Source organism: Bos mutus, chromosome 11 (genome assembly GCF_027580195.1).
Source record: "Bos mutus isolate GX-2022 chromosome 11, NWIPB_WYAK_1.1, whole genome shotgun sequence".
NCBI lineage: Eukaryota > Metazoa > Chordata > Mammalia > Artiodactyla > Bovidae > Bos > Bos mutus.
In genome coordinates this window covers 57,498,547-57,523,015 of record NC_091627.1, presented here as the reverse complement: position 1 = coordinate 57,523,015, position 24,469 = coordinate 57,498,547, and the positions used below count along the sequence as shown (strand labels likewise).

At 50.0% G+C, this 24,469-nt stretch overlaps 1 protein-coding gene across 5 annotated transcripts; it reads left to right on the top strand.

Annotated features, from left to right (window-relative positions):
- The first annotated feature begins 478 nt into the window (after nt 1-478).
- Nucleotides 479-11,499, top strand: SFTPB (surfactant protein B). 5 transcript variants are annotated; one of them, XM_070379423.1, is made up of 11 exons: nt 479-634; nt 1,208-1,338; nt 1,758-1,829; nt 2,170-2,295; nt 3,670-3,822; nt 4,034-4,123; nt 7,730-7,844; nt 7,957-8,117; nt 8,919-8,999; nt 9,748-9,832; nt 9,952-11,499. In XM_070379423.1, exons 1-10 carry the CDS (start codon nt 571-573, stop codon nt 9,808-9,810), a joined length of 1,056 nt encoding a protein of 351 aa, XP_070235524.1. In that variant the 5' UTR covers nt 479-570; the 3' UTR covers nt 9,811-9,832; nt 9,952-11,499. The 5 variants fall into 5 exon arrangements, with proteins under 5 accessions (XP_070235524.1, XP_070235522.1, XP_070235521.1 ...); XM_070379421.1 differs by having other exon boundaries at nt 7,661-7,844; nt 11,147-11,499; XM_070379420.1 differs by having other exon boundaries at nt 7,661-7,844.
- The last annotated feature ends 12,970 nt before the right edge of the window (nt 11,500-24,469 follow it).

Sequence of the window (24,469 nt, the reverse complement as noted above, 5' to 3'; positions counted from 1 at the left end):
TGCCGGCCATGTTCTCAGAGAAGCAGAGGAGTTTTCTGGAGGAAAGAATAAGGAGAGGGTTGCAGTAGGTGGCCATCTCCAGGCTCGCCCCTCCAGGGCTTGCCCTGGTCAAGAGCCAGGCAGGAAGCTCTTAAGAGTCATTGCTCAAGAGTAGAGGAGGCCAGAGAGGCCCCAGGTAGAGAAGGGAGGGGAGTCACTCCTGCTACTCTGGTCCTGTCTCAGTTCCCCTTCTGTAACCCAGGGAGATGGGATTGGATGTGAAGGATCAAGAGCCCCCAGGTTGGAGGGAGTCCAGGCCCCTGAGAGGAAGAATGTGTGTTTGGGGGTGGGAGGGCAGCAAAGGGACCAGGGAAGATCATTGGGCAGGATATGGCAGGGTGGGGGTAGCCAGGGGGGCAGGCAGGAGTGTCACTGCTGGGAAGAGGTGGGGATCAAAGCATCTGGAGGGCTCTCTAGGGCAAAGACAAACACTGAGGTCATCGCTGCTCCCACAGAGTCCTGCCCCCACACCCCAGCCCCCAGCTATAAGGGCCCCCGCCCCAAGCAGGGTGTCCAGGCTGTGGAGGTGCCATGGCCAAGTCACACCTGCTTCCATGGCTTCTGCTGCTGCCCATACTCTGTGGTCCGGGCACTGGTGAGTCCCCCCAGCCTCCCCTTGCTTCCCCACCTTCCAGGCCTAGGTGTGGAGGGGGCATTGCAAACTGCTCCACCATTCGCTGAGCCCTGGTTCTGTCCCAAGCATTATCCTTAGTCTGGACATTATCCTCATTTTAAAGAAGAGGGAGCCTTGACTCAGAGACTCTAGGGCTTGTCCAAGGTCACACAGCTGGTGGCACTAGAGCAGGTAGAGAGCTTCCTAGGCGATGTTATAGTAAAGAACCTGCCTGCCAGTGTAGGAGATGCAAGAGACACGGGTTTGATCTCTGGGTCAGGAAGATCCCCTGAGGAAGGGCATAGCAACCCACTCCAGCATTCATGCCTGGATAATCCCAGGGACAGAGAAGCCTGGGGGGTTACAGTTCAAAGTGTCTCAAAGAGTTGGACATGACTGAAGCAACTTAGCATACACACATAGAGCAGAAGCCAGAGCTGTCTGACTCTAGCAGGTTTAAGAGCCATGCATCCCAGTAAAATTAGGTGTGGAGTTTGGGGGAGGCCAGTGCACCAGGTGTGGCATGGATCCCAAGGTTGCTCTGGCTTCAAACAGCAGCTGCTGCGACCACCTACTCCCTGGCCTGTGCCCAGGGCCCCGAGTTCTGGTGTCAAAGTCTGGAGCAAGCATTGCAGTGCAGAGCCCTAGGGCACTGCCTGCAGGAAGTCTGGGGACATGTGGAAGCCGTGAGTACTACCCAAGGATGTAGGGAGACAAAAGGGCTCAGGGTAAAGGGTCCTGGGTAGACTCTGGATGTGCCTGATGGATTGGAGCCCCTGTAGGGGATAGGATGGGATGGAGTGGAATGGGATAGAATATGATGGATAGGGTGGGGTGGGATGAATGGGATGGGATGGATGGGGTGAGATGGGATGGGATGGGATGAGATGGATGGGATGCAGTGATATGGGATGGACGGGGTAGGATGAGTGGGATGGAATGAATGGGATGGAATGGGATGGACAGGGTGGGATGGAATGGGATGAATGGGATGGGGTGGGATCATGGACACTTGCCTGTGTCTTGGAGTGCCCTGTCAGCCTTAGCCACCTGAGCTGGGAGCATGCCCCCCATCACGTGCTCCACCCTGGGGCCCTCTCCTCAGGATGACCTGTGCCAGGAATGTGAGAACATCTCCCGCCTCCTCACCAAGATGGCCAAGGAGGCCATTTTCCAGGTAATGAGGCCCATACCCTGAATTGAAGCTTGGAGGTTAAGAGATGGAAGAAGAAGTGAGCCTCTTAAAGGAGCATCTCCAGGCTGGGGGTGATGCCTGGGTTTACCAGGGGTCTCCTGGTCGAGAGAGGGCTCTGGGAGTGATCTCAGCATCACAGTCTTTCCCAAGGGGAGCTACCCTTCCTGTACCCAACCACACAGCTCCTTTAGCACCCTCCAAACTCCAGGGCCCTGGGCAAAGGCGACCAGTCAGCTAGGCAGTGGCCCCATGTCCAGGGGCTCACTTGGGGCAGACCTCAGAGAGGCCAGGCTAACAGTCCTCTCTCTGGCCTGCCTCCCAGGACACAGTGCGCAAATTTCTGGAGCAGGAGTGCGATGTCCTTCCGCTGAAACTGTTGGCACCCCTGTGTCGCCAGCTGCTGGACACCTATTTCCCTCTGATCATTGACCACTTCCAGAGCCATATGGTGAGGCCTGCCCACCTAGCCTCCAGGCTGCCTCCCTCACAGCCTCCATGCCTGCCCTTTCTCAGAGTTACCCCCACATATGTTACCCCAGCACACACACACACACACAGACACACACACGCGCGCGCGCATCCTATCCACACCCAGTCCAGGAAACTCAGTGCCCCTCAACTGGTGCCCAGATCACAGCCCCACCCACTAAGCTGTACACAGTGGGTCTGTACACTTGCAAACACCTACACACACCCTCACGCTCTTCATACAAACATACACTGGGTCACAAATCCATACTACAGACACACAATCTCAGGTAAAACTCATAGCATCCCACAAGAATAACAAATTCTACTTTGTGCTAATTCTGAGTAGGCTCCAAGCTTTAAGTCCTTAAAATACTGTAATTAAAGGAATCTTCCAACAACTGCTTCAGAGAAGTTAACACCCAAGAATGTGTGTCCTTAGTCACCCAGCTGTGTCCGACTCTTTGCGACCCTGTGGGCTGTAGCTCACCAGGCTCCTCTGTCCAAGGAATTTTCTAGGCAAGAATACTAGAGTGAGTTGCCATTCCCTTCTCCAGGGGAACTTCTTGACCCAGGGATCAAACCCCAGTCTCCTGCATTGCAGGTGAATTCTTTACCACTGAGCCACCTGGGAAGCCTTGCTGGCTCCAGTGGTAAAGAATCATCCTGCCAATGTAGGAGATGCAAGAGACACAGGTTCGATCCCTGGGTCAGGAAGATCCCCTGGAGTAGTTAATGGCAACAAACTCCAGTATTCTTGCCTGGAAAATTCCATGGACAGAGGAGCCTGGAGGGGTACAGTCAGTCCCATGGATATGACTGAACACATAAATACCCAAAAATACACAGATAATAATTGGTCAAGCTTTGATTTTGACCTCTGTCCTTTGAATCCACAATTCACATTCTTGATTAAGGAAAGGCAGTGCCCATGTGGTTTAATATGTGGGTCTAAAGGCTTATTACAGAAAATGCAAAAGGAATAACAATTTGCCTAATAAAATTTGAGTTTCTCCTCCAGAAAAAGATAACAAAAACCCACATCATCTGCACACTCACACAAAAGACACAGTCTCATGTACTTAAACTCATTCATTCTCACAAACATCCATACTCACACTCATTCACACACATCCACAGACAAATGCCCCAAAGTCCCCACATGACCTCCCTCTCTGCCTTTGGTCTCTCCCATCCCCTCCACAGAATCTTAAACCACAACCCCAAACCAGCCTGCTCCCCTCATTCCAGGCCAAAGACAGTGGCCTGGTATCTGAATCCTTGAGCCAGACTGAGCAGGAGTGGGGCTCCCTCCCCCACCCTAACCACCCCCTCACCCTGTGTTGTGCCCTAGAACCCGAAGTTCATCTGTCAGCACGTGGGACTATGCAAGCCCAGGCACCCAGAGCCAGGGAAGGGGCCAGAGCCATGGGGCCCTCTGCTGGACAAGCTGGCCCTCCCCCTGCTGCCAGGGGTCCCCCAGGCCAAGCCTGGGCCTCAGACACAGGTGAGGTGGGGATCCAGAGCCCCAGGGCCAGAGCCGAGGCCCTGGAGGCCGGGAGCACTTGACCTGGGAGGGCCAGAGCCGGAAAGGGCACCAGCAAATACAGACAGGGCCTAAGGCTCGAGCAAGAGGAGAGGAGAAGGAGGCGAGGCTGGTGAGCAGAGCCCGGGTGAGCCTGCTGTCCAGCCTGCCTCCAGCGTGATTCTTCCACCAGGACCTCTCTGAGCAGCTGTTCCCCATTCCCATCCCCTACTGCTGGCTCTGCCGGACTCTGATCAAACGGATCCAGACTGTGATTCCCAAGGTGAGTCGTCCAGGCCACAGGGCTCCCCACTGCTCCAACTCCCCCATCCATCCTCAGAGGTTAGGAGGGGGCCATTTGTGCATTGTTCCCACCCGAGGCACCCTGCCCTCGGGCTGGGCCTCTAAGTGCCAGGACTAGAGCTTCTTCAACAATTGCGAAGCCCTCACTGTGTGCCAGGCACTATGTGTGTGTTCTCAGTCACTCAGTCGTGTCCGACTCTTTGCGACTCCATGGACTGTAGCCCACCAGGCTCTTCTGTCTATGGAATTCTCTGGGCAAGAATACTGGAGTGGGTTGCCATTCCCTTCTCCAGGGGATCTTCCTGACCTAGGGATTGAATGTGCATCTCTTAGGTCTCCTGCATTGACAGGCAGATTCTTTACCTCTGTGCCACCAGAGAAGCCCTCCAGGCACTATGCCAGGTGTCAAAATACAGAAAAGAATCTAGTTGTCTTTGTGGAAATGGTGCTTTCAAGTTTTCTATTCAGGCTGAGGGTTGGAATACGTATGTATCAGAAACAAAGTGAAACAATGTTCCAGTAAAATCTATACCAAATTGCTGGGAAAGAAAGAAAAAGAGAGAAATAAAGAGGGAGAGAGAAAGGAAGGAAGGAAAAAGAGAGAAAGAAAGGGAGAGAAAGAGAAAGGAAGAAAGGAAGAGAGAGGAAAAGGAGGGAAGAAAGAGGGCAAGAAAAGGTGCTTTCATTTTACAAAAGAAGAATTAGATGGACACCCCATCCCTGCCCACCCTGAGCATGGAGTCTTCCAAACTTTGTAGTGACCATCACCCGACGGCCCTGCCTTGAAATGGGGCCCAGGTGAGGAGAGACCTGCCCTGTTGGCCCTTCCAGATGGGGCCAGTATGGCTGCCTGCTCACTGAGGGCGTGTCCACCCTCCTGAGTCTGCACTTCGGGGGGAGAGATTTTTTTCAGGTAGTGACGAGTTCAGAGCAGAGAATTAAGACAGATGGAAGGAACAGTGACAGGAGAATGGGGGTGGGATGCTTGGTCAGGAAGCGTCCCTGAGGTTGAGACCTGGGGAACAACTAAGACCAGTGGGCAAAGGATCTTAAGCAGAATGAGCTTGGGCTGCAGCGCGCAGCCTGCAGGGAGAGATTGAGAAGGGAGCAGAGGGTAGGCCAAGTGAAGGGACACCAGGCTTTGCTCCGCTTCTTCTTTTTTTACAATTTTACTTATTTATTTTTGGCTACACTGGGTCTTTGTTGCTGCACAGGCTTTTCTCTAGCTGCAGGGCTCAGGCTTCTCATTTTGGTGGCTTCTCTTGTTGCAGAGCACAATAGTTGCAATAGTTGTGGCGCATGGGCTTAGTTGCATGTGGGATCTTCTTGGGGAAGGGAGCGAACCCGTGGCTCCTGGATTCTTTACCACTCAGCCACCAGGAAAGCCCTGGGCTTTCTTCTGAAGGCAGTACACAGCTGTGGAAGGGTTTCAGGCAGGAGGAGCCATGACTGGATTTACACTTTAGCAAGATCTCTCTCCTGGTGTTTGAAGATAGTATCAGGCAGAAGGGAGAGAAGAATGAGAGCAAGGCGAGTCCTTAGGAGACCATGGCAGGGAGCTCGGTAGGCCTGGAACTAGCAGGGGGACTGGGGTCTGTCTGGGAGGTGGGCTCCGCAGGACTCGGTGATGGAGGGGACCAGGGGCGTGAAGACAAGTGGGGAGTCAGCCATGATTCTATGGACTTTGGCTTGAGTGACAGGCTCTTTGGAATGCCCCCCACCTCCCACTGAGATGGGTGGATTTAAGAAGAAACATGTCTGGGCAGAAAAATTAGGACTTCTCTCCTGTCTGTGATAAGTTCGAGTTGCCTGTATAACATACAGGAGGAGGCGACAAGCAGGCAGCCTGCCTGGTCACTGGCCAGGTCCAGAGACGTCAGTCTGAGAGTCATGGCTACAGACAAGATTTAAATCCAGGGATGTGGGGTGGACCAGGTGGAGGAAGAGGAAAAAGCCAGCAAAAGAGCCTGAGGAGGGACAGCCAGGGAAGTGTCCTTGGCTGTCCTGATGCTGAGGGACAGCAGGGGCTTCAGGCAGGAACAGGGCCCAGGCCAGCCTGCTACATACCGGTCCTTTCTTTAAAATTGAAGTATGCTGCTGCTGCTAAGTTGCTTCAGTCATGTCCGACTCTGTGACCCCATCCATAGACGGCAGCCCACCAGGCTCCCCTGTCCCTGGGATTCTCCAGGCAAGAACACTGGAGTGGGTTGCCATTTCCTTCTCCAATGCATGAAAGTGAAAAGTGAAAGTGAAGTCGCTCAGTCGTGTCCGACTCTTAGCGACCTCATGGACTATAGCCTACCAGGCTCCTCCTTCCATGGGATTCTCCAGGCAAAAGTACTGGAGTGGGGTGCCATTGCCTTCTCCGAAAATTGAAGTATAGTTGATGTACAAGGCTTCCTGATGGTTCAGCAGGTAAAAATCTGACTCAGGAGGTGCAGGTGTGATCCCTGGGTCGAGAAGATCCCCTAGAGGAGGAAGTGACAACCCACTCCAGTATTCTTGCCTGAGAAATCCCATGGATTGAAGAACCTGGCAGGCTACAGTCCACAGGGTCACAAAGAGTCAAACACAACTGAAGCAACTGGGGACACACACACAAACATAGTTGATATAAATATTATATAACTCACAAGTGTACAATATAATGATTCACAACTTTCAAAGGTTATACTCCATCTATAGTTATTATAAAATATTGGCTACATTCCCTGAGATGTGCAGTAGATCCTTGTAGCTTATTTCACGTATGAAAGGCAGGAACAGGGAGGGCCCAGACCAGCCTGCCACATACCGGTCCTTTCTTTAAAATTGAGGTATGCTGCTGCTGCTAAGTTGCGTCAGTCGTGTCCGACTCTTTGACCCCATAGACGGCAGCCTAGCAGGCTCCCCCGTCCCTGGGATTCTCCAGGCAAGAACACTGGAGTGGGTTGCCATTGCCTTCTCCAATGCATGAAAGTGAAAAGCCAATTCTTTACATGAATTGGCTGAATGAATAAAGAAGTGGAGGCATAAGGGTGCCTGCATTCTGTCTCCTTGCTCTTCAGCAGGGAGGTTGTGTTTGGAATCAAGGGTGGGGTGGGGTGAGGTTGGGTGGGGGAACTCCTTACTTCCCCATGGGCCTCCTGAAACCAGGGACTTCTTGACTCTGGGAGCCACAGACAGGAGCTTGTCCACCTGTGGGGGAAGCATGGCACCGCCAGGTCAGGAGGGAGAAGACTTGGGTTGGTTCTGCCTCTGCCCCAGGCTGTCATGTGGCCTGAGCAGTGTCTACCTCTCTGGAAAACTTTGGAATTTCAACAATTCCAGAGTCTTTGAAGTCAGAGTGGGGGTCTGTGGCCTGGTTCTCGCACCAGCGCAGTGACTCTGGACAAGTCCCCTGGACTCCCTGATGTTCAGCGTCTACCTGCAAGCAGCGTAGTAATTCTCCAAGGCCCCCAGGGAAGGTCTGCAAAGCACCCTGAGCAGGTCTTTCGGGGGAAGGTCCCACTCTGTCCTTTCTCGGCCCCCACCCCAGGGTGTTCTGGCCATGACTGTGGCCCAGGTGTGCCACGTGGTCCCCCTGCTGGTGGGCGGCATCTGCCAGTGCCTGGTTGAGCGCTACTCTGTCATCCTCCTGGACACGCTGCTAGGCCGCATGCTGCCCCAGCTGGTCTGCGGCCTCGTCCTCCGGTGCTCCAGTGAGGACAGCGCTGGCCCAGGTGAGCCTGCCGCCCCAGCCCCTGCCCATCACCCGCTCCCATCCCCTCCCCTTCTCGGGTCCATCTGCACTGCCCCAGTGAGAACAGGAATGCGGCTGTTTTTTCTCTCTAGCCCTCCCTGCCCTGGGGTCCCTGCCTGGAGAATGGCTGCCACAAGACTCTGACTGCCAGCTCTGCATGTTTGTGACCACCCAGGCAGGGAACAGCAGTGAGCAGGCCATGCCACAGGCAATGCGCCAGGCCTGCCTGGGCACCTGGCTGGACAGGCAAAAGGTGAGGGACAGGCATGCGGTGGGGCTTGGGACCCAGGGGCTGCCTGAGGTGGAGGGTTGGGTCCAAGACAGGTTTCCCAGAGACACACAGAGTGGTCTGGACCTCTGCCCTTAAGGTGCTCAGACGCAGACAGGATGCAGGACAAACAATGACGTCATTGTAACTTAGGGCAAAAGGTCAGGAGACGTCTCTGGCCCAGGGGCATGGGCTCAGGAGGACAGCAGGCCTCGTCATGGACCTGGAGAGAGGCCCGGTCATCTGCCAGGAGATGAGTAATGCCGGGCCAGCTGAGCAAGAGAAGGCCTGGCCTCCTCTCCAGGTCCCAGTCCTGTCCCTGCCCCGGGGCTCCTCCCGGTGTGACTCAGTGGGGACCAAGCCACCAGCAGGAGAGGCCTGGGACTGGGGTCCCAGAGCCCTGATGTTCTCTGAGAGTGGGTGACACGCCTGCTGACTCTTGGAGAAGGCTGCTTCCCGCACAGGGCTCCCCTCATGAGGTCTCTAGGACCAGATGAACTTCAGGGTGGCTTCCAGAACTGAAATGGAGAGGGGAGGGAAGGATGGGGCCAAGATTCTGCCCCTCAGTCTCCATCTCTGAAGTCCCTGGTTTTCCTGAAGGAAACCCCCATTTCCACCCAGCAGCTTGTTCAGTCTTACAGCCAGAGCTGCTCACTGAGGGCCGAGGGCTGGACCTACCAGGGAGCTCTGAGAGGATCCACATAAGTGGGGAGGCCAGACGTTAAGGCAGGAGGGCCCTGCCCCGGGCCTGGGTTCACCCAGCCCTGTGTCTGTCTCCTCCCTCAGTGTGAGCGGTTTGTGGAGGAGAACGCGCCCCGGCTGCAGACTCTGGTGTCCAGCGGCTGGGATGCCCACATGGCCTGCCAGGTATGCTCACCCCTGCCAGCTGGTTCCAGGACTTGCCTCAGCCCCCAGAGTCCTCCCCTACCCCCGCCCCAGTCCATAGTTCTCAGTGCAGGGCAGCCCCCGGAGTGCCAGCCCACATGCTGCCTGGACCCAACCCTCCACCTTGGGAGGTGTCCTCCTATAAAGACAAGGCAGTCTCAGAGAAGTCAAGAAAAAGCCACAAAAGGATGAAAAGGGAGGAGTATGGGAAGGAAGGGGCTTCCCAGATGGTGCTACTGGTAAAGAACCTGCCTTCCAATGCAGGAGATCTGGGTTCAATCCCTGGGTCGGGAAGACGCCCTGGAGAAGGGAATGGCAACCCACTCCAGTATTCTTGCCTGAAGAATCCCATGGACAGAGGAGCTTGGCGGGCTCCAGTCCAGAGGGTCGCAAAGAGTCAAACAGGACTGAAGGGACTGAGCGCATGGGAAGGGGGGGCAGCTTTAATGAGTGTGGTTTGATGTGTTTTCGGGGATGGGGGTTGTTCACTGAGCAGTGTGTGCTTAGTGGGGGTGGGGGCGGGTACATATTGTGTGTCCTCTGGCTCCACACCCTGAAGGCCTGTGGCTTGGAGGGTGGCCTGAGGGATCAAGAAGGTCACACCAAGAGCTCTTGTCAGGTGGCAGGTGGAGTGAGAGCTGCCCCTACAGGGGTGGGGGAGCCTCCCCAACCTCTTAGAGCTGGGAATCAGGGGTGCAAGGCTCAGGGCCCTAATACTGTCCCATGGCAGGCCCTGGGGACATGTGCGGCTCCGTTCAGTCCTCTCCAGTGTGTCCACAGCCCCCACTTCTGATGAGAATGCACAGCCATGGCAGGTGAGTCCAGACTCCCATTGACGGAATGGGGGGACGGCCCTGCCCCCATCGGGAGGCGGGGCTCTTCTGTCCCCAAGCAGAAAGAGGCAGCCTCCGATCTTCCATCCTGCTCCTCACAGGCTGAACTCAAGGCTCCTGAGGGCCCCGGCAGCGCCATCTCGACTGTCCTCTCTCAAAACCGCTCACCCTCCTGCCCAGAATCCCCGTGGCGTTCAGTGCCAGGCCCAGCTCCTGGCTCGCTGGCCCCACCCTCCAGCCCAGAGGGGAGCTTCCGTGCCCGACCATGGCTTTCCCCTCACAGACCACCCTCTGCACTCACTGATCCTTAGTACCAAATGTGCTTGCACCAAGCCCTGCCTTTCCTGAAACTCAGGGGACACCAGACATTGCTCCCCAAAGACGCCAGGAACTCCTCCATCGCCTGACTCCTCCTACCTGAGACTCCTCCCTCTCTCCCTCAATGCCACTGGGTCAGAGGTGACCCCTTAGGACAGAGGGGCAGGTCAGAGGCAGCCTCCATGCCAGGTGCCTCCGGAAAGGGAAGCGCCCCTGAGAACAGACCCGGCAACTTCACAGTTCTGTCCAGAGCAAGACGCCCAACACGAAGGTCATGTATTCATCTCTTTTCACTCGTTTTTTTACAATGCAATGAGTACCTGTGACCAGGCCACATTCTCGGAGCAAGGGCTAGAGGTGTGAATAAAACAGTGAGCCCCACCTCCACCCTCCTGGAGCTTACTCTCCAGGGCCCATCTGCGGGTGGAGGGGAGTCCAGCCTGCTCCAGAGACCCTCAAGAATCACGAGCCCCTGGGGGAGATGGTGGGGAGGAAGTGTCTGTAACAATTCAGACCCTCCCTGCAGGGACATGTTTAATGTCATTCCTCCCCATTGATGGCAGCTGCTGGGGCCAGAGGGCGGAGGCGGGGGTCAGGGAGCTGCCAGAAAGAGCTGTGCCTTCCGGCCCTACTGAAACAGGAAGAGGATTGGTTGGCACAGAAGGCCTGGGCTCTGGTCTGAACTCTACCAGCCCCTGGCCGTGGGTCCCCAGCCAAGACACACCACCTCTCTCTGGCCCTCACTCTTCTCAACGACAAAGGCGGAGCTGGGAGAGGTGGTCTTCAGGACTCTCCATATGACAAGACCCCACCTCTGGCTTCCTGCCCTGCCCACACTGAGAAGAAGCATGGGCTTCATTCCCATGCACCCCTTCCCCATCTCCTTTCCTCCAAAGGCTCTGAGGCTGGTAGGCCACAGGCCTGCAGATTGTGCCTTCGGTCCTGGGTCAGCCTGGTATGTCTTATCTCTAACCACAGCCTGGAACCAGAGGCACTTCCGTCCACTTTGGGAGTGAGGGGTGGCCAAGGCCTCGTCTTCTGGACAAGGAATGCAGATGGGGCTTCCGGCCCAGGGCCACCTGCACATCCCACCAGTGCCAGCCCAACTCTCACCACACCCCCAGCACTGGGCTGAGGGGACCTTGTCGTGGGCCCCCAGTCCTTCTCTAAGTCCTGGCATCAAGAGGACAGCGGAGGGAGAATCCCGTGCTGGCGTCACTCCCATCTCCATGTGCATGAGATGCTAGCTTTTACAATCACTCTGCTAACGCTTTCACAAAATTAAGAATTCGGAAGAATAAAAGTGGGAACAGAAAGTCCCAGAAAAGACAGACATGTGAAATCCTTAAACTTTTTTTAAACATCAGGAAATCCCTGGTGTGGTCGAAAGCGGGCACAGCGGGGCTCAATCCTGGTGGAAGGTGATTGGGCACATTTGTATGTGAATGTTTTCCTGTTGCTTTTTGTTACGACGTAAAAGGGGGTTTTCTTTTTATCTTTTTGTATGGTTGTTGTTCAGTCGTGTGTGACTCTTTGCAACCCCATGGACTGCAGCACTGTTGAACTTGCAACTTTTGTTAGAAATGTGAAGGTGGCTTGATTTCCTGCTGTGATTTATCTCCTCAAAGCTCGCTTGGGGCTGGGCACACTGAGGATTGGTTCCCAGGTAATAGAGCGTCTGTAACGAAGCCAACAAAGTGCCATCTCCTTGTCCTGAAAGGAAACACACTGCCCTTTAAGATGCTGCAGAAGCCACAGCCCCTCCCTGAATGTAAGCCAGGCTGGGGGCTGCCTCACTCTGCTCCGTGTTGGCGAAAGAGATGTCCATGTCGCCTCTTCCTCCTGTCACTGCTTCCAGCCTGATCCCTACCTGTGACCCCGCCCCCACCAAAGAGTCCTTCCACTGAGATGAGTTAGGGTCCCCCAAACTCAAAATATACCCTGCAAAATTAATCTTCAGCATCACAGACCTAAATGCCTGAAAGTGTCCCTTCACTTAGAACTTTTGTCATTATATTTCCTATCATAAAAGAAATGCACGTTTGGAAAGGATCCTGATGCTGGGAAAGACTGAGGCCGAGAGGAGAGAAGAGGACAACAGAGAATGAGAAAGTTGGATGGCATCACTGACTTAACAGACATGAGTCTGAGCAAACTCAGGGATATAGTGAAGGACAGGGAAGCCTGGTGTGCTGCAGTTCATGGGGTCGGACACGACTTAGCGACTGAGCAACAATAACCACATGTTTATTGTAGAAAATTCAGAAACTGCAGATGAAAAAAGGGTAGAAATCACCCACAATCCTACCAGTCCCAGGAGACAGCTATAGCAGATGGAGACTTTGCCCCTGAACTACAGACTTTTTCAGTCCATCTGGCTATACTCTGGCTCTACCCTGAATGGCTCCACTGTTCAAGCAGGGAAAGCTTATTATACAACCTGCTGTTGAGGCAGGGATGATGGACACAAACCCTTGGCCTCCGAATTTGAAGTTTTAAAGAAGTCTTTTTGTAAATCTATAGTGGACTTTTGTCTTGAATGCCATCACTTAAATTACAAGTTTGATCTCTCTGAGACAAAGAGTGTTTTACATTTTGAAAAAAGCTTGGTTGGGAAGATGAAGATCTACAGCCTGGAGGAGAGGAGGCATTAACTGTTAACCCTGAAAACAAGCATAAGAATGAGCTCCTGATAACCGAAGAGGAGGCTTCATTCAAAAGGTCAGGAACTGGGACTTTCCTGGTGGCCCAGTGGTTAATAATCTGCCTTGCAATTCAGGGGATGCAGGTTCGATCCCTCATCAGGGAACTAAGATCCTACATGCCATGGAGTAACTAAGCCTATACACTGCAGCTACTGAGCCCACACACTCTGGAGCCCATGTGCCATGACAAAAGATCCCACATGATGCAATGAAAATCCCACGTGCCACAACTAAGACCCAATGCAGCCAAATAAATAAATGTTTAAGATCAGGAGCTGATCAGCTGTGGGAGGAGAGAATTGGCAGGAAGAGCCTACAGCTGAGACGCAGGAGTCTCTGAGGTGTGTTCAGCACCCTGCACTCCAAAAGAAGGTGGGAAGGAGAAGCCCTAGGAGGGGTTAGGGCCCCAGTGCATGGGGGTCTTGTTCTTCAGTTGCCAGGGTATGGCCTGAGGAGGACACATCAGAGTGGACTCTGGGAGGGACCTAGGTAGGAGGGCTTGGGAGCCACCTCAGAGGGAGCCCCTCAGTCAGTCAGTTCAGTTTAGTCACTCAGTCATGTCTGACTCTTTGCAACCGCATGGACTGTAGCATGCCAGGCTTCCCTGTCCATCACCAACTCCAACACATCGCTGCTAATTGCTCCATGCTTTTTTTTTTATAAAACATTTTTGTTTTTTAAAGCAACTATTATCAACAATGTTGTGAAGAATAAAAATCCTGGCAGTAACGTCTTTGTTTACCAGTCCAATTATTTCATTAGAATCAATTCCAACTCCAGGAGCCTGCTCAAACTTATGAGGTGATGCCATCCAACCATCTCATCCTCTGTTGCCCCCTTCTCCTCCTGCTTTCAATCTTTCCCAGCATCAAGCAAGGTCTTTTCCAATGAGTTGGCTCTTCACATCAGGTGGCCAGAGTATTGGAGTTTCAGCTTCAGCATCAGTCCTTCCAATGAATATTCAGGACTGATTTCCTTAAGGATTGACTGGCTTGATCTCCTTGCAGTCCAAGGGACTCTAAAGAGTCTTATCCAACACCACCATTCAAAAGCATTAATTCTTCAGAGCTCAGTTTTCTTTATAGTCCAACTCTCACATCCATACATGACCACTGGAAAAACCATAGCTTTGACTAGATGGACATTTATCAGCAAAGTAATGTCTCTGCTTTTTAATATGCTGTCTAGGTTGGTTCATAACTTTTCTTCCAAGGAGCAAGTGTCTTTTAATTTCATGGCTGCAGTCATCATCTGTAGTGATTTTGGAGCCCAAGAAAATAAAGTCTGTCATTGTTTCCATTGTTTCCCCACCTACTTGCCATGAAGTGATGGGGCAGATGCAATCATCTTTGACTTGATACAGAAGAGCAGCACACCCCACAGCCCAGAGGCCATCAGGATGGGCTCTATGCTTTTTTCCTAACAAGAAGGATGGGCTCACAAGAGCCCACCGTTGGCGACGAAGCAGTGAATGTTTCAAAGACCTGGAGAGGATTAGAAGCCATACTTGTGCAGCCAACACGAGATAGCAAAGATAGGCAAGATGAGTGACATTTGGTGGGAGGGACCTGGAGGGCCCAGGAGAGCACAGTTGCCAACATTTCTCCTCAAGACAGTGTAATCTGTCAACCAGTCTCAGGGGAAACATAAGGAGGGCTCAGTGGGTAGTCACCCAAGATGAGCTGGCTGCATTTTAAACAAGAAGGGACTGGGTTGTTTTCAAATGGGAATATTAAGTGTGAGGAACTTACAAGCCAAAACGAGTTCAGTTATAGAGAAATAAAGACAATTATGGTTATGTCCCCCTGCTTAATAACTGAAGTTTTAAATCTATAACACAATCATTGTAACATTTATAACATATATAACATATTATTCCAAACCTTTCTCCACACGTGCAAAGATAGATATAACAGATTTACAAATATGGGAATACCCTATACACACGGTTTTGTAAACTGCTTTGCTCATTTAAAATAATCTTTCCTATAAAATTAACAACAAAGACCTACTATATAGTACAGGGAACTATATTCAATATCTTATAATAACCTAGAATGGAAATATGAAAGAGTATATATATATATGTGTGTGTGTGTGTGTGAAACTAGCACAACATTGTAAATCAACTATACATCAATCAAGGAAAGTAAACAATTTTTTAAATTAAAAAAAAAAATCTTTTCATGTTAATAAATATAGATACCTATCATCACTGCTCCATGCTTTTTTTGACAAAAACTCCTTGTTTTTTAAAACAACTATTATCAACAATGTTGTGAAGAATAAAAATCCTGGAAGTAATATCTTTGTTTACCAGTCCAATTACTTCCTTAGAATCAATGCCAAGACATGAAATTCTGGGGACAAAAACCATGTACATCTTTACTTCTAATATAGTCTGTGTTATCAGTCTGGCTCTGTGCCAGCCATACCAATTTCTGCCTCAACAGTAAACGAGTGCCTTTTTTCCACTCTCATCAACCCTGAATATTAGCAATCTTTCAAATCTTTGCTAAAGTTTAAAAGACCTCTAGTTATTCTAATTTGCATTTCTTTGGTTACTAAGTAAACTATTTTTAGCATGTTTTTTGGCCATTTATATTTCATCTTTCATGAAATGCCTATTTGGGTTTTTGGCCTGGTTTTCTTTTTTTTTAATTAATTGGTTAATTCTTGGCTGCACTGGGTCTTCGTTGATTCCACTTGCTTTCTCCAGTTGCTATGAGCAGGGGCTACTCTTCGTTGCGTGCACAGGCTGCTCGTTGTGGTGGCTTCTCTTGTTCCGGAGCGCAGGGCTTCAGTAGTTGTGGCTCATGGGCTCTAGAGCACAGGCTCAGTGGTTGTGGTGCACGGGCTTAGTAGCTCTGTGACATGTGGGATCTTCCCAGACCAGGGATCAAACCCATGTTGCCTCTATGGCAAGCGGACTCTCATCCACTGCGCCACCAGGGAAGTCCCTTGCCTGATTTTATACCAGGATATTCTTTTTATTATCTTGCCAGTAAAAATATATCAGGTATATTTATTTATTTATTGTCCCGTGCACTGCAAATTTTTCCCTTGTATAGATCTTTCAAATTTGGGATGCGTTTTCCACATGTTGTGACATCCAGCTAAGAAAGCATGGATTTCACTTCTTTCCCATCTGCAATTCCAACTGGCCAGAGTTTGAGGTCTCCAAACAAGAAGCATCTGCTGAAATCACAGCTGTAAAGACACATGAGCCCAGACCCCTGTTCAGACAGTCGTGGTGGAAGCCTACCACATATCCCCCACAAAGGACTGCAAGCTACGGCACACAGGACATGACAGTCAGCCTGAACAGTGGTCCCCAGCATTTCAGACACCTGCATCTACTGTCAACACCTTTGTTGCTGTTGTTCAGTTGCTAAGTCGTGTCCGACTCTTTGTGACCCCATGGACTGCAGCACCCCAGGCTTCCTTGTCCTTCAGTATCTCCTGGAGCTTGCTCAAACTCATGTCTATTGAGTCGGTGATGCCATTCAACATCTCATCAACACCTTGGGAGGGGTGTAAAGAGACCAGAAAAAAAAAAAAAAATCATCTGTGCAAAAGAAGGCTACAGAGAACACACACTCAGCACTATGCCATTTGCTTAATGGACACTATTAGTCATTGACTCCAAGATGTCAAGCATTTCCCTAGAAAGTGAAAGTGTTCTCAGTCATGTCCGACCCTTTGCGACCCCATGGATTGTAGTCCACCAGGCTCTTCTGTCCACAGAATTCTCCAGCCAAGAAAACTGGAGTGGATGGCCATTTCCCTTCTCCAGGGATATTCCTGACCCAGGAATCAAAGCCAGGTCTTTCTGCATCAAAGGCAGATTCTTTACAGCCTGAGCCACCTATGACTAGGCACAAAAGAAAGTTTCTGTCTGCTTTTTTGGAAGTTAGAGTCTAGTTGAGGACGCAGACATTAATCGCAGAATCACAGAAAACAAAATGGGAAACTTCAGGTGCCATCAATTAGAGCTATGCAGGGTATTGAGCAGACACAAGGGCCAGAGAGGTGAATGAAGAGTGGCAAAAAGAGAGCACCCCACGCAGAGGAAGCAGATGGCACAAAGGCCTGGTATCTGGTGGTACATTTGAGCAACAGGATGAAAGCCAGTGAGTCTGGGAATTAAGATCAGGATAAAAGTCCCGAGAGGTGAGACTAGAGAGGCTAAGGATTTCAGTCTGTATTGTAAAAGCCAAGAAGTGTCTTAAGAGGGAGATCAGGGTATGGGGAACAAATGATTTAGTTAGACTTGTGCTTTAAAAGATTACCCTAAGTGCATGTGGGGAGAAATTTGGCAATCACAAACTTCAGACAATCATAAACTTAATCAGATGCTGACTCCAGTGGAAGATGTTGTCCCAGACGTATCAGCATCTTTACTGACCCAGCATCATCTTTGCTGATACTGCATATCTACTGATTTGGCATCTTTACTGATACAGCACAGCCTCTGCCACTTTGTATGCCTCATCCTCCATGCTAGTTTATAAAGGTCCTCAGAAGTCATGTGCTTCTCCCTGGTGGAGCCAACAGTGTACCTTCACATTTGTGCATAAGAATGATGTCAATTTTCCCACTCTCTATCATCAAAAGTCTACAGACATCTTGATCATCTTGATACCCCACAAAACTTAACAGAAGTCCACTATATTGATGACACGGGATGTCATAACATCCAAGAAGCAGGAAGTATCAAGTATTTTATTATTTATTTCAATTTTATTTATTTTTGGCTGTACTGGGTCTTTGGCTACACACAGGCTTTCTCCAGTTGTGGCGAGCAGGGGCTACTCTCTGGTTGCGGTGAACAGCATGGACTCTAGAATGCAGGACCAGCAGTTGTGGCAGGTGGGCTCAATAGTTGCAGCTCAAGGGGTTAGGTGTCCCATATGGAATATTACCAGGCCAGGGAACGAATCCATGTCCCCTGCATTGGCAGGTGGATCCTCAACCATCCTGTATCAAGTATTTTTAAATGTCTTGGTGAGACATACACAATGGCAAAAACCCACACAATATTGTAAAGCAATTTATCCTCCAATTAAAAATAAAATTTAAAAAATAAGACACACACAAACAAGAGAATGGGATTTAACCCCAATACAATTCAGGGACGGTCACCTCAGTGAAGTTTCTTGGGGTCAGTGGTTGAAAGTATGCAAAGCAGCTCCACAAAGGTGCTGGACCTCATGTGACCTAACACACAGACACACACACAGGCGATTCAGTAGGACATTTGAGTTTTGGAGACAACATATATCACATTTGAGTGTGCTATTTTGATCGATCTAGGAGTCACTTGCAGCTGTATAACTATAGCTTCATGGAGACCAGAAAAAGAGAAGATTCTGCAGTAAATTTAGGTGGCAGAACAGATACTCCAGTACTTGGGCCTTATTACCCAGGAAATCTATGATATCTTGAAGTGTTCATGGCAAGCAGGAATGCTGTATGGAGCCTCCAGCAAGGACCAGTAGGAGAATCACAGTGCAGAACTCCAGGATTTTGGAGCAAGGCTATGCCCTTTTCTGCAAATACTTATTCTCCTTTAAGAAATAGTTTATGGCAAGTGGTGGAGATGGAGCACCTAACAACAGGACATCAAGTGGTCATGGAGCCTGGCCCTCCCATCATGAACTGTCAGGCTGCCGTCTGACACCTTGCCACGCTGGGCATGTGCCAACCTAGCACACAAGACCAAGCTCAGACAGGGCCAAGGCCCAAGTTAACATGAGAAGAGCCCTTAAAAAAAAAAATTTCTGCGCTGGTCTCCATTGCTGTTGCACAGGCTTCTCACTGTGGCAGCTTTTCTTGTTGCAGAGCACAGGTTCTAGGGTGCCCAGGCTCAGCAGCTGTGGTACACTGGCTTAGTTGCCCGGCAGCACATGGAATCTTCCCAGACCAAGGATCAAACCCATGTCCTCTGCATTGGCAAGTGGATTCTTATCCACTGAGCCACCAGAGAAATCCTTGAGCAGATTCCTGATACAACTCCTGTTCCATTGCCTCCTGGGGTGTTCCTTCAGGTCAGTTGGCCAAGAAAAGACAAAACTCAAGCCAGGTTTATGGATGGATCTGTACATTATGCTGGTACAACCAGTAAGCGGACAGTTACAGCACTTCATCCCCACTCAGGGTGACACTGAAAGACAGAAATAAAGGAAAATCCTCTAGTGGCCACACCTCAAGCAATATATTTGGTTGTTCACTGTTTGGAGTGTGAGATGGCCAGAAGAACAGATCTAGACTAATTCAGAGGCATTTGCCAATGATTTGGCTGGATGATCAGAATTCAGAAGGCATAGGATTATAACATTAGTGAAAAAGAAGACTGGGGAAGAGGTATATGGACGGACAACTTGAGTAAGACTATTCACAATAATAGTTGTGTTCCATATGAATGCCCACCAAAAGGCATCTGCTGCATTAGAGATCCGTAATAGTCAGGGGTACACAAGTGAGATGCTTCGTGGATGTCACCAGCACTTCTTCCTCCAGCCGTCCCTAGCACTTGCTCAATGACCTCATGAGCTATGGTGGCAAGGACAGAGACTATGCATGGGCTCAACAATACAGGCTATTGTGATCTGAGTTGTACTTGTATTGTTGTTCAGTCACTCAGTTGTGTCTGACTCTTTGCGACCCCATGGACTGCAGCATGCCAGGCTTCCCTGTCCTTCATGTCCTGGAGTTTGCTCAAACCCACGTCCATTGAGTTGATGATGCCATCCAACCATCTCATCCTCTGTTGTCCCCTTCTCCTCCTGCCCTCAATCTTTCTTTCCCAGCATCAGGGTCTTTTCCAATGAGTCAGTTCTTCACATCAGGTGGCCAAATTATTGGAGCTTTAGCTTCAGCAACAGCCCTTCCAATGAATATTCAGGGTTGATTTCCTTTAAGATTGATTGGTTTGATCTCCTTGCAGTCCAAGGGACTCTCAAGAGTCTTCTCCAGCACCACAGTTCAAAAGCATCAATCCTTCAGCGCTCAGCCTTCTTTATGGTTCATCCTTCACATAACTACTGTGAATACATGACTACTGGAAAAAACCATAGCTTTGACTATATCGACCTTCGTTGGTGAAGTGATATCTCAGCTTTTTAATATGCTGTCTAGGTCCGCAGATCTGGATCTAATTTGCAAGTCCAACGATTAACACTGAGTGCCCAGTATGGCCACTATTCCTTATGGGGATTGGCCAGCCACCTGGTGCCAGGCTGATTACCATCTTCCATTATTGAAGGAGCAGAGGTCCAACCTCAGAGGAATAGAAATGTTGTTTTGGATACGGATTTACCTTCCCTGCCCATGTTTCTACCAGCACCACCATCTATGGACTCTCAGAATGCCTTATCATCATGACATTCCACACAGCATTGTATGTGATCAAAGAATTCTTCTTTATAACAAAGCAAGCACAGCAATGGGCTCATACCCATAGGATTAACTGGACTTACCACATACATGTCATCTGAAAGTGGGTAGCCTAATTGAAAGAATCACCAGAGAATTGCCTGGCGGTCCAGTGGTTTAGGACTTAGTGCTTTTACTGCCAAAAGCCTGGGTTCAATCCCCAGTTGTGGAACTAAGATCCCACAAGCCACACAGCACAGCCAATTAAAAATAAATGAGCAAATAGGTCCTAAAACAAACAAACAAAAAAGTTATAGTACCGTAGTGCTTGTTCTGGAGAAGGCAATGGCACCCCACTCTAGTACTCTAGCCTGGAAAATCCCATGGATGGAGGGGCCTGGTAGGCTGCAGTCCATGGGGTTGCGGAGAGTCAAACACAACTGAGCAGCTTCACTTTCACTTTTCACTTTCATGCATTGGAGAAGGAAATGGCAACCCACTCCAGTGTTCTTGCCTGGAGAATCCCAGGGATGGCGGAGCCTGGTGGGCTGCCGTCTATGGGGTCGCACAGAGTCGGACACGACTAAAGTGATTTAGCAGCAGCAGCAGCAGCAGTGCTTGTTATACGGGATGTAATATGTGCTTTGAATCAGAGACCACTGTATGGTGTTCTTTCCCCTGTAGCCAAAATATTAATACATGGGCCTAGAAAATACATGGGTGTCAGAGTGACTCCTCTACTGCTCCTAATAGACTTCTCACTGAATTTTTGCTTCCAGTCCCAACAATTGAAAGCCCCACTGGTTTGGGGATCTTAGTTCCCAAAGAAGGAGTTCCCCACTAGAACATGCAATGGTTCCACTGAATTGGAAGATGAGATGACCACCTGGACATTTTAAGCTCTTTATGCTAGTGAACCAACAGATGGCCAGGGGGTGGGGGGAGTACAGTGGGAGAGTATAACCTGTATTTGTCTGAATGACTGATCCTGATTACCAAAGGGAAACTGAGTTGCTTCTACACAACGGAGGTAAGATGGACTATGTTAAATGTGCCTGCATGCTCAATTGCTAGGTCATGTCCAACTCTTTGCGACCCCATGGACTGTAACCCACCAGGCTCCTCTCCCCATGGGATTTCCCAGGCAAGAATACAGGAGTTGCCAGTTTCTTCTCCAGGGGATCTTCCCAACCCAGGGATTGACTGGAGTCTCCTGCATTGGCAGATGAATTCTTTACCACTAAAACACCAGGGAAGCCCATGTACAATAGCAAAGGTTAATGAAAAACTACAACAAGCAAAATGGGGGTTGGGGGGGGTGGGCCGGATGATTAAGGAGCCAGGCCCTTAGAGACTGATGATTCCGGTCATTGCACCAGGTAAATAACCTAAATAGCTGCGGTTTGAACTAAGAGCAGAGTAAACACAGAGGTGTGGTGGAAGAAGCAAGCATTGGTATCAATCACGGCATGGTGACCACTTACAGAAATGAGGACTCTAAGTAGCTTTACTCATTTTCTAATTGCTTGTTACATGTACATGACAATCTGTATGTACTAACCATTTTTTCTCTTCTTCCCATTTTTAAGTTACCTTGTTAACTCTACAACCAAAGTCTTTAGGGAACATAATATTCAGTGTGGCTGTGACTGATTTGTGCAGTAATATATATAACTAGCCCCTTCATGGATCACAGCCTTGGTGGGGCAAAGGGGCTTGCATAACTCATTGAAGCTATAAGCCATGAGACGCAGGGCCACCTAAGACAGATGGGTCATAAAGAAGAGTTCTGACAAAATGTGGCCCACTGGAGGAGGGAGTGGAAAGATTGAAGACAAAAGGAGAAGGGAGTGGCAGAGGATGAGATGGTTAGATAGCATCACTGACTCAATGGACACGAATTCAAGCAAACTCAGGAAACAGCAGAGGCCAGAGGAGCCTGGTGTGCTGCAGTTCATGGGGTCGCAGAGTCGGAGGTGACTTAGTGACTGAACAACAACAAATATGTAACTATCAACGGATACATGACTCTTGGAGCTGCATCTCAGTTTGAGAAAGGTTGGTAACTGTTCTCTTGTAAGAAGGGCAGCTGGTTTTGTAAGGCATAAAGACAGTTGTCTTCTTCATTGCGGTGGTAGTAGTATGCGAGTTCAAGGGTATGCCAAAGCACATATGGTGGCTGAGTCATCAAAGGGATGGGCTGGGCCACTTATCAATGTAGTGGCCCTCAGCTCCAAATTCACCCCTTTTGCCTGCTCTGTGAATGGACTGGAGCCTTTAGATTTTCTCCCCCAGCTGCCACTGAGGCTCTGTCAGGAGAGGGTGGTGGAGACACAGCACTGGAAGAAAGGGCTTGGCTTCCTGGTTCCTGTGGGCTCCCTTGCAGGCATCATGCACAGCTTTCTCAGCAGCAGGCTCTTGCTGTGCTCAGTCTCCAGTGCCTGGATTCAGTGGTGCACGGCAGCCAGCAGCTTCACTGGGCATGTCCCTCCTCCCCAAGCAGTTCGGTAGCACAGCAAGAGGCCTCGCTGTAAAGTTTCCCTTATTGCACTAAAGAGAGCATTCCTGACAGGTTCCAGTGGACAGATTTTCAGAAAAGTCTGGATTTCAGCCTTGGACACTCCACGTCACCCCTAGGGGCAGTAGCTGTTCCTTCTATCTGCTATTCCTATTCTTTTGTGGTGCGTACTAAGTCACTTCAGTCATGTCCAACTCTTTGCGACCCTATGGACTATAGCCCACCAGGCTCCTCTGTCCATGGACTTATCCAGGCAAGAATACTGGAGTGGGTTGCCATGCCCTCCTCCAGGGGATCTTCCTGACCCAGGGATAGAACCCACATCTCTTATGTTTCTTCATTGGCAGGAGGGTTCTTTACCACTAGCCCCACCTGTGAAGCCCTCCTATTCTCTTACTGCTACTGCTAAGTCACTTCGGTCGTGTCCAACTCTGTGCGACCCCATAGACGGCAGCCACCAGGCTCCCCATCCCTGGGATTCTCCAGGCAAGAACACTGGAGTGGGCTGCCATTTCCCTCTCCAATGCATGAAAGTGAAAAGTTAAAGTGAAGTCGCTCAGTCGTGTCCAACTCTCAGCGACCCTATGGACTGCAGCCTACCAGGCTCCTCCATCCATGGGATTCTCCAGGCAAGAGTACTGGAGTGGGGTGCCATCGCCTTCTCCGTCCTATTCTCTTATTTCTAGCCAATTCTTCATTACTCCAGTCCCATTAGTTAATAATTCCTGAAATCAAACTTCCCCTGATCAAATTTTTACACTGTTTCTCTCTCCTGATTGGACCTAGATTAAGCTGGGGCTTGCTGTGACTGCTGCTGCTATCACTTCAGTCGTGTCTGAGTCTGTGCAACCCCATAGATGGCAGCCCATCAGGCTCCTCTGTCCCTGGGATTCTCCAGGCAAGAACACTGGAGTGGGTTGCTATTTCCTTCTCCAATGCATGCTCGCATGCTAAGTTGCTTCAGTCGTGTCCGACTCTGTGCGACCCTGTGGACAGCAGCCCACCAGGCTCCTCTGTCCACAGGATTCTCTAGGCAAGAATATTGGAGTGGGTTGCCATTTCCTTCTCCATAGTTGTGACTAAACAGTGGGGAAAATGGAAAGAAGTGGGGAGATTCAAGAGATACAAGAGAAGTAGGGAGATTCAAGAGATACAAAGTAAAAGACAAGACTTTGTAATGGATTAGACAAGGGAAGTAGGGGTAGACGGAGGATGACTCCTGGGAAAATAACCAGTTTATAGACTAGATGAACAGGGGAACCCTTCACCTACATACAGACTTTCAGAAAGGGGTCACAATTGAGGAGAAAACTTACAAGCTCAGTTTTGAACAATGTTGAGCTGAGTTGTTCCTTTGGTATCTCTGATTTTCTTGAAGAGATCTCTAGTCTTTCCCATTCTGTTGTTTTCCTCTATTTCTTTGCATTGATCGCTGAGGAAGGCTTTCTTATCTCTTCTTGCTATTCTTTGGAACTCTGCATTCAGATGTTTATCTCTGCATTCAGATGTTTATATCTTTCCTTTTCTCCTTTGCTTTTCACTTCTTTTCACAGCTATTTGTAAGGCCTCCCCAGACAGCCATTTTGCTTTTTTGCATTTCTTTTCCATGGGGATGGTCTTGATCCCTGTCTCCTGTACAATGTCACGAACCTCATTCCATAGCTCATCAGGCACTCTATCTATCAGATCTAGGCCCTTAAA

Excerpts from the sequence above, each read along its gene's own strand:
- SFTPB (XM_070379421.1), top strand. The coding sequence starts at position 571 with ATGGCCAAGTCACACCTGCTTCCATGGCTTCTGCTGCTGCCCATACTC. Across the intron at positions 1,830-2,169 it reads CCAAGGAGGCCATTTTCCAG|GACACAGTGCGCAAATTTCT; the intron begins GTAATGAGGCCC and ends CCTGCCTCCCAG. Across the intron at positions 8,118-8,918 it reads CCTGGCTGGACAGGCAAAAG|TGTGAGCGGTTTGTGGAGGA; the intron begins GTGAGGGACAGG and ends CTCCTCCCTCAG.